The sequence below is a fragment of the Oncorhynchus mykiss genome, chromosome 16 (assembly GCF_013265735.2).
Source record: "Oncorhynchus mykiss isolate Arlee chromosome 16, USDA_OmykA_1.1, whole genome shotgun sequence".
NCBI lineage: Eukaryota > Metazoa > Chordata > Actinopteri > Salmoniformes > Salmonidae > Oncorhynchus > Oncorhynchus mykiss.
The window spans coordinates 4,137,892-4,150,258 of NC_048580.1; the positions used below are offsets into that span (position 1 = coordinate 4,137,892).

Here is a 12,367-nt window from a genome sequence, read left to right on the forward strand (position 1 = left end):
TGACGCTTGGCATTCAGGCCAAAGAGTTCAATGTTAGTTTCATCAGACCAGAGAATCTTGTTTCTCATGGTCTGAGAGTCCTTTAGGTGCCTTTTGTCAAACTCCAAGAGGGCTGTCATGTGTCTTTTTACTGAGGAGTGGGTTCCGTCTTGCCACTCTACCATAAAGGCCTGATTGGTAGAGTGCTGCAGAGATGGTTGCCCTTCTGGAAGATTCTCCCATCTCCACAGAGGAACTCTAGATCTCTGTCAGAGTGACCATCGGGTTCTTGGTCACTTCCCTGACCAATGTTACCATGACTGTTTGTGTGTGGTTACCATGCCTGTTGTTTTTGTGTAGTTACCCTGACTGTTGTTGTTGTTTTGTGTGTAGTTACCATGATTGGTGTTGTTGTTTGTGTGTAGTTCCCATGCCTGTTGTTTTTGTTGTTTTGTGTGTAGTTACCCTGACTGGTGTTGTTGTTGTTTGTGTGTAGTTACCCTGACTGGTGTTGTTGTTGTTTGTGTGTAGTTACCCTGACTGGTGTTGTTGTTGTTTGTGTGTAGTTACCCTGACTGGTGTTGTTGTTGTTTGTGTGTAGTTAGCCTGACTGGTGTTGTTGTTGTTTGTGTGTAGTTAGCCTGACTGGTGTTGTTGTTGTTTGTGTGTAGTTACCCTGACTGGTGTTGTTGTTGTTTGTGTGTAGTTACCCTGACTGGTGTTGTTGTTGTTTGTGTGTAGTTACCCTGACTGGTGTTGTTGTTGTTTGTGTGTAGTTACCCTGACTGTTGTTGTTGTTGTTTGTGTGTAGTTACCCTGACTGGTGTTGTTGTTTGTGTGTAGTTACCCTGACTGTTGTTGTTGTTGTTGTTTTGTGTGTAGTTACCCTGACTGGTGTTGTTGTTGTTTGTGTGTAGTTACCCTGACTGGTGTTGTTGTTGTTGTTTTGTGTGTAGTTACCCTGACTGTTGTTGTTGTTGTTGTTTGTGTGTAGTTACCCTGACTGGTGTTGTTGTTGTTTGTGTGTAGTTACCCTGACTGGTGTTGTTGTTGTTTGTGTGTAGTTACCCTGACTGTTGTTGCTCTTCTTCCTCTAGAAAAACAGCACAGCACACAGCGCTGGGCCCCCCTCCAGTCGGCAGAGGTTTCAGAGACCAGAATCCTTTGAGAATCCTCCCATGTACGTAGCTGTGATGACATACCTGGGGTTCGGCATCGTCACACTGTTCGGATACTTCAGGGACTTCCTCAGAGCAGTAGGACTGGAGAAATGTCACATCGCCAGGGAGAGAGAGGAGCAGAAGGTAGAGATGTACAGTATAAGTCAATAGTTTGGACACCCCTACTCATTCCAGGGTTTTTCTTTATTTTTACTATTTTATACATTGCAGAATAGACATCAAAACTATGAATTAACACATATGGAATCATGTTATAAAGAAAAACCTTTGAATGAGTAGGTGTGTCCAAACCTTTGACTGGTACTATATATATAAATATATATATATATATATATATTGTTTTAAAATATATTTTTTCTGCCTCCCGCGTGGTGCAGTGGTCTAAGGCACTGCATCGCAGTGCTAGCTGTGCCACTAGAGATCCTGGTTTGAGTCCAGGTTCTATCGCAGCCGGGAGACACATGGGGCGGTGCACAATTGGCCCAGCGTCGTCTGGGTTGGGGGAGGGTTTGGCCCAGCGTCGTCTTGGTTGGGGGAGGGTTTGGCCCAGCGTCGTCTGGGTTGGGGGAGGGTTTGGCCCGGCGTCGTCTGGGTTGGGGGAGGGTTTGGCCCAGCGTCGTCTTGGTTGGGGGAGGGTTTGGCCCGGCGTCGTCTGGGTTGGGGGAGGGTTTGGTCCGGCGTCGTCTGGGTTGGGGGAGGGTTTGGCCCAGCGTCGTCTGGGTTGGGGGAGGGTTTGGCCCTGCGTCGTCTGGGTTAGGTTGGGGGAGGGTTTGGCCCAGCGTCGTCTGGGTTGGGGGAGGGTTTGGCCGACAGGGATGTTCTTGTCCCATCGCGCACTAGTGACTCCTCTGACAGGCTGGGCGCAATGCACGCTGACACGGTCACCAAGTGCACGTTGTTTCCTCCGACACATTGGTGCAGCTGGCTTCCGGGTTAAGTGGGCAAGAAGCAGTGCGGTTTGGCTGGGTTGTGTTTCGGACGACACACGGCTCTCGACCTTCGCCTCTTCCGAGTCCGTACGGGAGTTGCAGTGATAGGACAAGACTAACTACCAAGTGGATACCACTAATTTGGGGAGAAAAAAGGGGTACAAATAATTAATTAAGTTCCCGCAGCAATATTCCAACATCTGGTGGAAAGCCTTCCCAGAACAGTGGAGGCTGTTATAACAGCAAAGGGACCAACTCCATTTTTAATGCCCATGATTTTGGAATGAGATGTTCGACGAGCAGGTGTCCACATCAGAGTATATGAGCAGAGCAAGGAGTGGAGCCCAATTTGACTGGAGCGTGGAGCGACATTCCCAAAGGCTGAAGAGACGGCCTTCTCGCAGCGATGAGACAACACTGTAACTACCAATTGGATGGCATGAAATTGGGAATAAAAATAAATGAAACATTTCCTTTATTATTTTCCCATAACCCACCCCTCCCTTAATTGGAGTAAACTAATGGATAACAACACTTAGGCTTCTACTTCAAGCTTAGGCTTAGAAGGCATGAGGACTGCAGATGTGGCCAGGGCAATAAATTGCAATGTCCGTACTGTGAGATGCCTTAGACAGCGCTACAGGGAGATAGGACGGACAAACCCACCGTCGCTGGACCAGACAGGACTGGCAAAAAGTGCTCTTCACTCACGAGTCACGGTTTTGTCTCACCAGGGGTGACGGTCGGATTCGCGTTTATCATCGAAGGAATGTACAATGGAGCGGGATCGATTTGGAGGTGGAGGGTCCGTCATGGTCTGGGGCGGTGTGTCACAGCATCATCGGACTGAGCTTGTTGTCATTGCAGGCAATCTCAACGCTGTGTATTACAGGGAAGACATCCTCCTTCCTCATGTGGTACCCTTCCTGCAGGCTTATCCTGACATGACCCTCCAGCATGACAATGCCACCAGCCATACTGCTCGTTCTGTGCGTGATTTCCTGCAAGACAGGAATGTCCTTGTTCTGCCATGGCCAGCGAAGAGCCCAGATCTAAATCCCATTGAGCACGTCTGGGCCCCGTTGGATCGGAGGGTGAGGGCAAGGGCCATTCCCCCCAGAAATGTCAGGGAACTTGCAGGTGTCTTGGTGGAAGAGTGGGGTAACATCTCACAGCAAGAACTGGCAAATCTGGTGCAGTTCATGAGGAGGTGATGCACTGCAGTACTTAATGCAGCTGGTGGCCACACCAGATACTGACTGTTACTTTTGATTTTGACCTCCCCCTTTGTTCAGGGACACATTATTCCATTTCTGTTAGTCACATGTCTGTGGAACTTGTTCAGTTTATGTCTCAGTTGTTGAATCTTGTTATGTTCGTACAAATATTTACACATGTTAAAGTTTGCTGAAAATAAACACAGTTGACAGTGAGAGGACGTTTCTTTTTTTTGCTGAGTTTATATACATTTTACAGACACAAATCTATTTTACATTTCGCTTTAACTTGCAATGAAAACGACTTTCTGACTAAATTAGAAAACATATAATGTGTTAGCTAGACCGCTAGCTCTTACCGTATGAACGCTTCTCCCTCTCGGTCATGGTTGCCATGGTTGCCCTTAGTTTGAAGATGTAATCCGGAGACAGGTGTTTTATACAACGGTTATCTTCCTTCTTCTCTTTTGGATTCTCCGCATTTGGCAATCATCTCTCTGCTTCCACTGAATTCAAAACTCTTCTTCTTCTTTGGTGACAACGACACCGTTTCTTCCCACTACTGTCAACAGAAGACTCTACAATGTCAATTCAAATGTTTTTTTCTTTGATTTTTCCTTTCCTAAATCAGGGATTTTCTCATTGTCTGATTCATTTTCAGAATGAAATCAGCGGTTAGTTTCCTGAATATTTCCTTACTAACTCGGCTCGTAATTCAACAATTTCATTTACATACATGTTTATTATTAAGGCAACATGAAATGCCAAAACATTTTGGTAAAAAAAAAAAAAAGTTAAAATACTTCTGCTGAATGGCCTCCCGGGTGGCGCAGTGGTTAATGGTGCTGTACTGCAGCGCCAGCTGTGCCACCAGAGACTCTGGGTTTGCGCCCAGGCCCTGTCGTAACCGGCCGCGACCGGGAGGTCCATGGGGCGACGCACAATTGGCCTAGCGTCGTCCGGGTTAGGGAGGGGTTGGCCGGTAGGGATATCCTTGTCTCATTGCGCACCAGCGACTCTGTGGCAGGCCGGGCGCAGTCAGTTGGATGCGCGCTGTGTTAAGAAGCAGTGCAGCTTGGTTGGGTTGTGTATCATGACTTTCAACCTTCGTCTCTCCCAAGCCCGTACGGGAGTTGTAGCGATGAGACAAGATAGTAGCTACTAAACAATTGGATACCACAAAATTGGGGAGGAAACGTTTTCAGGAACTCATGTAAATCTGAAAAGGACATGGATAATGTAAATGCTCTCTCATTAGTTTTTTCCCCCCTTCTTGTTGTTGTTTAATAATCTACTGAGTCACAATGGGTGACAGACGACCCAGAGGACTAGATCTGGTGTTAATGAACTCTCAGGGGAGACAGAGACAGAGGCAGAGAGAGAGAGAGAGAGAGAGAGAGAGAGAGAGAGAGAGAGAGACAGCGAGAGAGAGAGAGAGACAGAGAGAGAGACAGCGAGAGACAGAGAGAGAGACAGCGAGAGAGAGCGAGACAGAGAGAGACAGAGAGAGAGAGACAGAGAGAGAGAGAGACAGAGAGAGAGAGAGACAGAGAGAGAGACAGCGAGAGAGACAGAGAGAGAGAGAGGCAGCGAGAGAGAGAGAGACAGCGAGAGAGAGACAGCGAGAGAGAGAGACAGCAAGAGAGAGAGAGACAGAGAGAGAGACAGAGAGAGAGAGAGACAGCGAGAGAGAGACAGCGAGAGAGAGAGGCAGAGATTTGCTTTATTTATACAGAAACAGGTGGAAAGAGGCTCTCTGTCCTTAGAGAATTGTGGCCTGCTTTTTGAAAACTGTTGTAGTGATACTTACAATACTGGTGAAATGTGGTTGTTTAGCCTACTTTAGTTGAATGTTGCTAAGTCACTCAGACTTACGTGTGTGTGTGTGTGTGTGTGTGTGTGTGTGTGTGTGTGTGTGTAGACAATCTGCTCTAATGTGCTCTCTGTTTGACATGGTTGTCTTTACGAGGTCACTCTAGGGGACTACTTTATGTATCCTCTGTCCCTGAATAACACTCTTCACTGCATCACACACACACACACACACACACACACACACACACACACACACACACACACACACACACACACACACACACACACACACACACACACACACAGCTGTGGCCATCAGAGACTGATTAACATCCTAAATGGCATTGACTGGGATGGGATAGCTCTTTTCTGTTCTGCCCTGTTCTGTTGTGTTCTGCCCTGTTCTGTTCTGCTCTTTTCTGCCCTGTTCTGTTGTGTTCTGCCCTTTTCTGTTGTGTTCTGCCCTGTTCTGTTCTGCTCTTTTCTGCCCTGTTCTGTTGTGTTCTGCCCTTTTCTGTTGTGTTCTGCCCTGTTCTGTTCTGCTCTTTTCTGCCCTGTTCTGTTGTGTTCTGCCCTGTTCTGTTCTGCTCTTTTCTGCCCTGTTCTGTTCTGTTCTGCTCTTTTCTGCCCTGTTCTGCTCTTCTCTGTTCTGCTGGAAATGATTTGCACTTTTCGCACCAAAGTACATTCATCTCTAGGCAACAGAATGGGTCTCTTCCCTGAGCGGTATGACAGCTGCGTGGTCCCATGGTATTTATACTTGCGTACTATTGTTTGTACAGATGAACGTGGTACCTTCAGGCGTTTGGAAATTGCTCCCAAGGATGAACCAGACTTGTGGAGGTCTACAATTTGTTTCTGAGGTCTTGGCTGATTTCCTTTGATTTTCCAATGATGTCAAGCTAAAAGGCACTGAGTTTGAAGGTAGGCCTTGAAATACATCCACAAGTACACCTCCAATTGACTCAAATTATGTCAATTAGCCTCTCAGAAGCTTCTAAAGCCATGACATCATTTGCTGTAATTTTCCAAACTGTTTAAAGGCACAGTCAACTTAGTGTATGTAATCTTCTGATTCACTGGAATTGTGATACAGTGAATTATAAGTGAAATAATCTGTCTGTAAACAATTGTTGGAAAAATGACTTGTGTCATACACAAAGTAGATGTCCTAACCGACTTGCCAAAACTATAGTTTGTTAACAAGAAATATGCGGAGTGGTTGAAAAACGAGTTTTAATGACTCCAACCTAAGTGTATGTAAACTAGTGTTAATGACTCCAACCTAAGTGTATGTAAACTAGTTTTAATGACTCCAACCTAAGTGTATGTAAACTAGTTTTAATGACTCCAACCTAAGTGTATGTAAACTAGTTTTAATGACTCCAACCTAAGTGTACGTAAACTTCAGACTTCAGACAAACTGTATGTGCCATGTAGTAATCACGCTGTGCTGTGACAATGAACCCTGTTTTCAATGTCCTGCTGGGTTCTGCCCTGCTCTATTCTGCTGCATTCTGCTCTGTTCTGCTCTGTTCTGCTCTGTTCTGCTGTGTTCTGCTCTATTCTGCTGCATTCTGCTCTGTTCTGCTCTGTTCTGCTGTGTTCTGCCATGTTCTATTCTGCCATGTTCTGCTGTGTTCTGCTATGTTCTGCTCTGTTCTGCTCTGTTCTGCCATGTTCTGCTGTGTTCTGCTGTGTTCTGCTCTATTCTGCTGCATTCTGCTATGTTCTGCTGGGTTCTGCCCTGCTCTATTCTGCTCTGTTCTGCTCAGTTCTGCTCTGTTCTGCTGGGTTCTGCCATGCTCTATTCTTCTCTGTTCTGTTCTGTTCTGCTGCATTCTGCTATGTTCTGCTCTGTTCTGCTGTGTTCTGCCATGTTCTGCTCTGTTCTGCCATGTTCTGCTCTGTTCTGCCATGTTCTGCTCTGTTCTGCTCTGTTCTGCTGTGTTCTGCCATGTTCTGCTGTGTTCTGCTGTGTTCTGCTCTATTCTGCTCTGTTCTGCCATGTTCTGCCATGTTCTGCTTTATTCTGCTGTGTTCTGCCATGTTCTGCTCTGTTCTGCAATGTTCTGCTCTGTTCTGCTGTGTTCTGCCATGTTCTGCTGTGTTCTGCTATGTTCTGCTCTGTTCTGCCATGTTCTGCTCTGTTCTGCCGTGTTCTGCTGTGTTCTGCTCTATTCTGCTGCATTCTGCTATGTTCTGCTCTGTTCTGCTGGGTTTTGCCCTGCTCTATTCTGCTCTGTTCTGCTCAGTTCTGCTCTGTTCTGCTGGGTTCTGCCATGCTCTATTCTTCTCTGTTCTGCTCTGTTCTGCTCTGTTCTGCTGCATTCTGCTATGTTCTGCTCTGTTCTGCTGTGTTCTGCCATGTTCTGCTCTGTTCTGCTGTGTTCTGCCATGTTCTGCTCTGTTCTGCCATGTTCTGCTCTGATCTGCTCTGTTCTGCCCTGCTGTGTTCTGCCATGTTCTGCTCTGTTCTGCCATGTTCTGCTCTGATCTGCTCTGTTCTGCCCTGCTGTGTTCTGCCATGTTCTGCCATGTTCTGCTTTATTCTGCTGTGTTCTGCCATGTTCTGCTCTGTTCTGCAATGTTCTGCTCTGTTCTGCTGTGTTCTGCCATGTTCTGCTGTGTTCTGCCATGTTCTGCTCTGTTCTGCTGTGTTCTGCCATGTTCTGCTGTGTTCTGCCATGTTCTGCTCTGTTCTGCTGTGTTCTGCTCTGTTCTGCTGTGTTCTGCTGTGTTCTGCCATGTTCTGCTGTGTTCTGCCATGTTCTGCTCTGCTGTGTTCTGCTCTATTCTGCTGCATTCTGCCATGTTCTGCTCTGCGGTGTTCTGCCATGTTCTGCTGTGTTCTGCCATGTTCTGCTGTGTTCTGCTCTATTCTGCTGCATTCTGCCATGTTCTGCTCTGTTCTGCTGTGTTTTGCCATGTTCTGCTGTGTTCTGCCATGTTCTGCTCTGTTCTGCTGTGTTCTGGTCTGTTGTGCCTTAGGTCCTAATGGAGCTCTTTGAACATAATGTCAGATCAGAAGCTCAAAACAAACAAACTATTTTTGCCAACAGCACCATGTCCAGTGCACTCCTCTTACAGTGATCATCCACTTCTAGTCTTGGGATACAGTGATCACCCACTTCTAGTCATGGGATACAGTGATCACCCACTTCTAGTCATGGGATACAGTGATCTCCCACTTCTAGTCTTGGGATACAGTGATCACTATATCTCATTAGGAGGTAACTGTACCACCTCTCCAATTATTCAAACACACTTACCACTTGCAGTTGAAGTTGGGAAGTTTACAGACACTTTAGCCAAATGCATTTAAACTCAGTTTTTCACAATTCCTGACATTTAATCCTAGTAAAAAAATCCCTGTCTTGGTCAGTTAGGATCACCACTTTATTTTAAGAATGTTAAATGTCAGAATAATAGCAGAGAGAATTATTTATTTCAGCTTTTATTTCTTTCATCACATTCCCAGTGGGTCAGAAGTTTACATACCCTCAATTAGCATTTGGTAGCATTGCCTTTAAATTGTTTAACTTGGGTCAAACGTTTAGGGTAGCCTTCCACAAGCTTCCCACAATAAGTTAGGTGAATTTTGGCCCATTCCTCCTGACAGAGCTGGTGTAACTGAGTCAGGTTTGTAGGCCTCCTTGTTCGCACACGCTTTTTCAGTTCTGCCCACAAATTTTCTATGGGATTGAGGTCAGGGCTTTGTGATGGCCACTCTAATACCTTGACTTTGTTGTCCTTAAGCCATTTTGACACAACTTTGGAGGTATGCTTGGGCTCATTGTCCATTTGGAAGACCCATTTGCGACCAAGCTTTAACTTCCTGACTGATGTCTTGAGATGTTGCTTCAATATATCCACATAATTTTTCTTCCTCATGTTGCCATCTATTTTGTGAAGTGCACCAGTCCCTCCTGCAGCAAAGCACCCTCACAACATGATGCTGCCACCCCCGTGCTTCACGGTTGGGATGGTGTTCTTCGGCTTGCAAGCCCCCCCCCTTTTCCCTCCAAACATAACGATGGTCATTATGGCCAAACAGTTATATATTTGTTTCATCAGACCAGAGGACATTTCTCTAAAAAGTACGATCTTTGTTCCCATGTGCAGTTGCAAACCGTAGTCTGGCTTTTTTATGCCGGTTTTGGAGCAGTGGCTTCTTCCTTGCTGAGTGGCCTTTCAGGTTATGTCGATATAGGACTCATTTTAAAGTGGATATAGATACTTTTGTACCTGTTTCCTCCAGCATCTTCACAAGGTTCTTCGCTGTTGTTCTGGGATTGATTTGCACTTTTCGCACCAAAGTACGTTCATCTCTAGGAGACAGCATGAGTCTCCTTCCTGAGCGGTGTGACGGCTGCGTGGTCCCATGGTGTTTATACTTGCGTACTATTGTTTGTACAGATGAACGTGGTACCTTCAGGCGTTTGATAATGGCTCCCAAGGATGAACCAGACTTGTGGAGATCTAATAATGTTTTTTCTGAGGTCTGATTGGCTGATTTCTTTTGATTTTCCCATGATGTCAAGCAAAGAGGCACTGAGTTTGAAGGTAGGCCTTGAAATACATCCACAGGTACACCTCCAATTGACTCAAATGATGTCAATTAGCCTATCAGAAGCTTCTAAAGCCATGACATCATTTTCTGGAATTTTCCAAGCTGTTTAAAGGCACAGTCAATTTAGTGTATGTAATCTTCTGACCCACTGGAATTGTGATACAGTGAAATAATCTGTCTGTAAACAATTGTTGGAAAAATGACTTGTGTCATGCACAAAGTAGATGTCCTAACCGACTTGCAAAAACTATAGTTTGTTAACAAGAAATATGTGGAGTGGTTGAAAAACGAGTTTTAATGTGTATGTCTAAGTGTATGTAAACTTCATACTTCCAATTGCATGTGCCATGTAGTAATCACGAACGAACCCTGTTTTCAATATGTGTCTCCTCAGGATTTTGTCCCTCTGTACCAAGACTTTGAGAACTTCTACACCCGTAACCTGTACATGAGAGTAAGAGACAACTGGAACAGACCTATATGCAGTCTGCCTGGCCCTGTGTTCGACGTGATGGAGAGGGTGTCCCCAGACTACAACTGGACATTCAGGTACAGGGTTGCTGATCTAGAATCAGTTTTTTTTCCACTTGTAGATAACAATGGATCTTATTACATCGGACAAGGGAGGACCTGATCCTAGATCTGAACTCCTACTCTGATACACTGTGTGTGTATATGGTCCTAGGTTCTAATTAAGGCTATGAGCAAATTCAATGAAACAATATTGATTGATATGTTTACTGTTTTGAGTTCTAATTGCTTATCGTGTTATGTTGTAGGTTGGGTTCCCACTATTACTGTATAGACGATGTCATCAACGTGGGTTTAACGTCTGTCTGTCTGTCTGTCTGTCTGTCTGTCTGTCTGTCTGTCTGTCTATCTGTCTGTGTGTGTGTTTTCAGTCTAACAGGGAAGACCATAGACGATGTCATCAACGTGGGTTTAATGTCTGTCTGAATGTCTGTCTGTGTGTGTTCAGTTTAACAGGGAAGACCATAGACGATGTCATCAACATGGGTTTAACGTCTGTCTGTATGTCTGTATGTCTGTCTGTGTGTTTTCAGTTTAACAGGGAAGACCATAGACAATGTCATCAACATGGGTTCCTATAACTACCTGGGTTTCGCTGAGAACGACGGTGATTTCCTGAAAACTGTGGCAGACAGAACCCAGCAGTATGGTCTCGGGGTCTGCAGCACTCGACAGGAAATGGGTGAGCAGTGTGTGTGAGTGTGTGTGTGTGTGTGTGTGTGTGTGTGTGTGAGTGACAGGTTGGGGCTGGGAAGGAGGGGTGTGTGTGTGTGTGTGTGTGTGTGTGTGTGTGTGTGTGTGTGTGTGTGTGTGTGTGTGTGTGTGGGTGTGTGTGTGTGTGGGTGGGTGTGTGTGTGGTAAACGTGTGTTTTTTGGGTCAACTGTAAAGCTAGCCACTCTTTTTTTTCCCCACTCGGTTTGAAATAGGTCAGAACTGAACTGGTCTGCGTCCCAAATTGCGTCTTTTCTGTGCCCCTATTGCACACTATTATGCATTAATAGTGCACTACTTTAGGGCTTTAGTCAAATGTAGTGCACTTTGTAGGCAATAGGGTTTCATCTGGGATGTTCCCCAACAATGTTTGTACCATGTTGTGTTGCTGCCATGTTGTGTTGCTGCCATGTTGTGCTGCTACCATGTTGTGTTGCTGCCATGTTGTGTTGCTACCATGTTGTGTTGCTGCCATTTTGTGTTGCTACCATGTTGTTGTTGTGCTGCTACCATGTTGTGCTGCTGCCATGTTGTGTTGCTGCCATGTTGTGTTGCTGCCATGTTGTGCTGCTACCATGTTGTGTTGCTGCCATGTTGTGTTGCTGCCATGTTGTGTTGCTGCCATGTTGTGTTGCTGCCATGTTGTGCTGCTGCCATGTTGTGTTGCTGCCATGTTGTTGTTGTGCTGCTACCATGTTGTGTTGCTGCCATGTTGTGTTGCTACCACATTGTGTTGCTGCCATGTTGTGTTGCTACCATGTTGTGTTGCTGCCATGTTGTGTTGCTACCATGTTGTGTTGCTACCATGTTGTGTTGCTGCCATGTTGTGTTGCTACCATGTTGTGTTGCTGCCATGTTGTGTTGCTACCATGTTGTGTTGCTGCCATGTTGTGTTGCTGCCATGTTGTGTTGCTACCATGTTGTGTTGCTGCCATGTTGTGTTGCTGCCATGTTGTTGTTGTGTTGCTACCATGTTGTTGTTGTGTTGCTACCATGTTGTGTTGCTAGCATGTTGTTGTTGTGTTGCTACCATGTTGTGCTGCTGCCATGTTGTGGTGCTGCCATGTTGTGTTGCTGCCATGTTGTGCTGCTACCATGTTGTGTTGCTGCCACGTTGTGTTGCTGCCATGTTGTGTTGCTACCATGTTGTGCTGCTACCATGTTGTGTTGCTACCATGTTGTGCTGCTGCCATGTTGTGTTGCTGCCATGTTGTGCTTCTGCCATGTTGTGTTGCTGCCATGTTGTGTTGCTGCCATGTTGTGTTGCTACCATGTTGTGTTTTCATGTGTTGTCTGAGGTCTCTCTATGTAGTGTTGTGTTGTCTCTCTATGTAGTGTTGTGTTGTCTCTCTTTATGTAGTGTTGTGGTGTCTCTCTCTATGTAGTGTTGTGGTGTCTCTCTCTATGTAGTGTTGTAGTGTCTCTCTCTA

General features: G+C 45.7%; 1 protein-coding gene across 1 annotated transcript in view; it reads left to right on the plus strand.

The window, feature by feature from the left end:
* sptlc3 (serine palmitoyltransferase, long chain base subunit 3) overlaps positions 1 to 12,367 on the plus strand; it is a 94,962-nt gene that overhangs the window by 3,475 nt on the left and 79,120 nt on the right. The window contains exons 2-4 of the mRNA XM_036945981.1: positions 1,077 to 1,283; positions 10,089 to 10,243; positions 10,759 to 10,907. Coding sequence (XP_036801876.1) covers positions 1,077 to 1,283; positions 10,089 to 10,243; positions 10,759 to 10,907 — 511 coding nt within the window. The remainder of the gene's footprint in view (positions 1 to 1,076; positions 1,284 to 10,088; positions 10,244 to 10,758; positions 10,908 to 12,367) is intronic.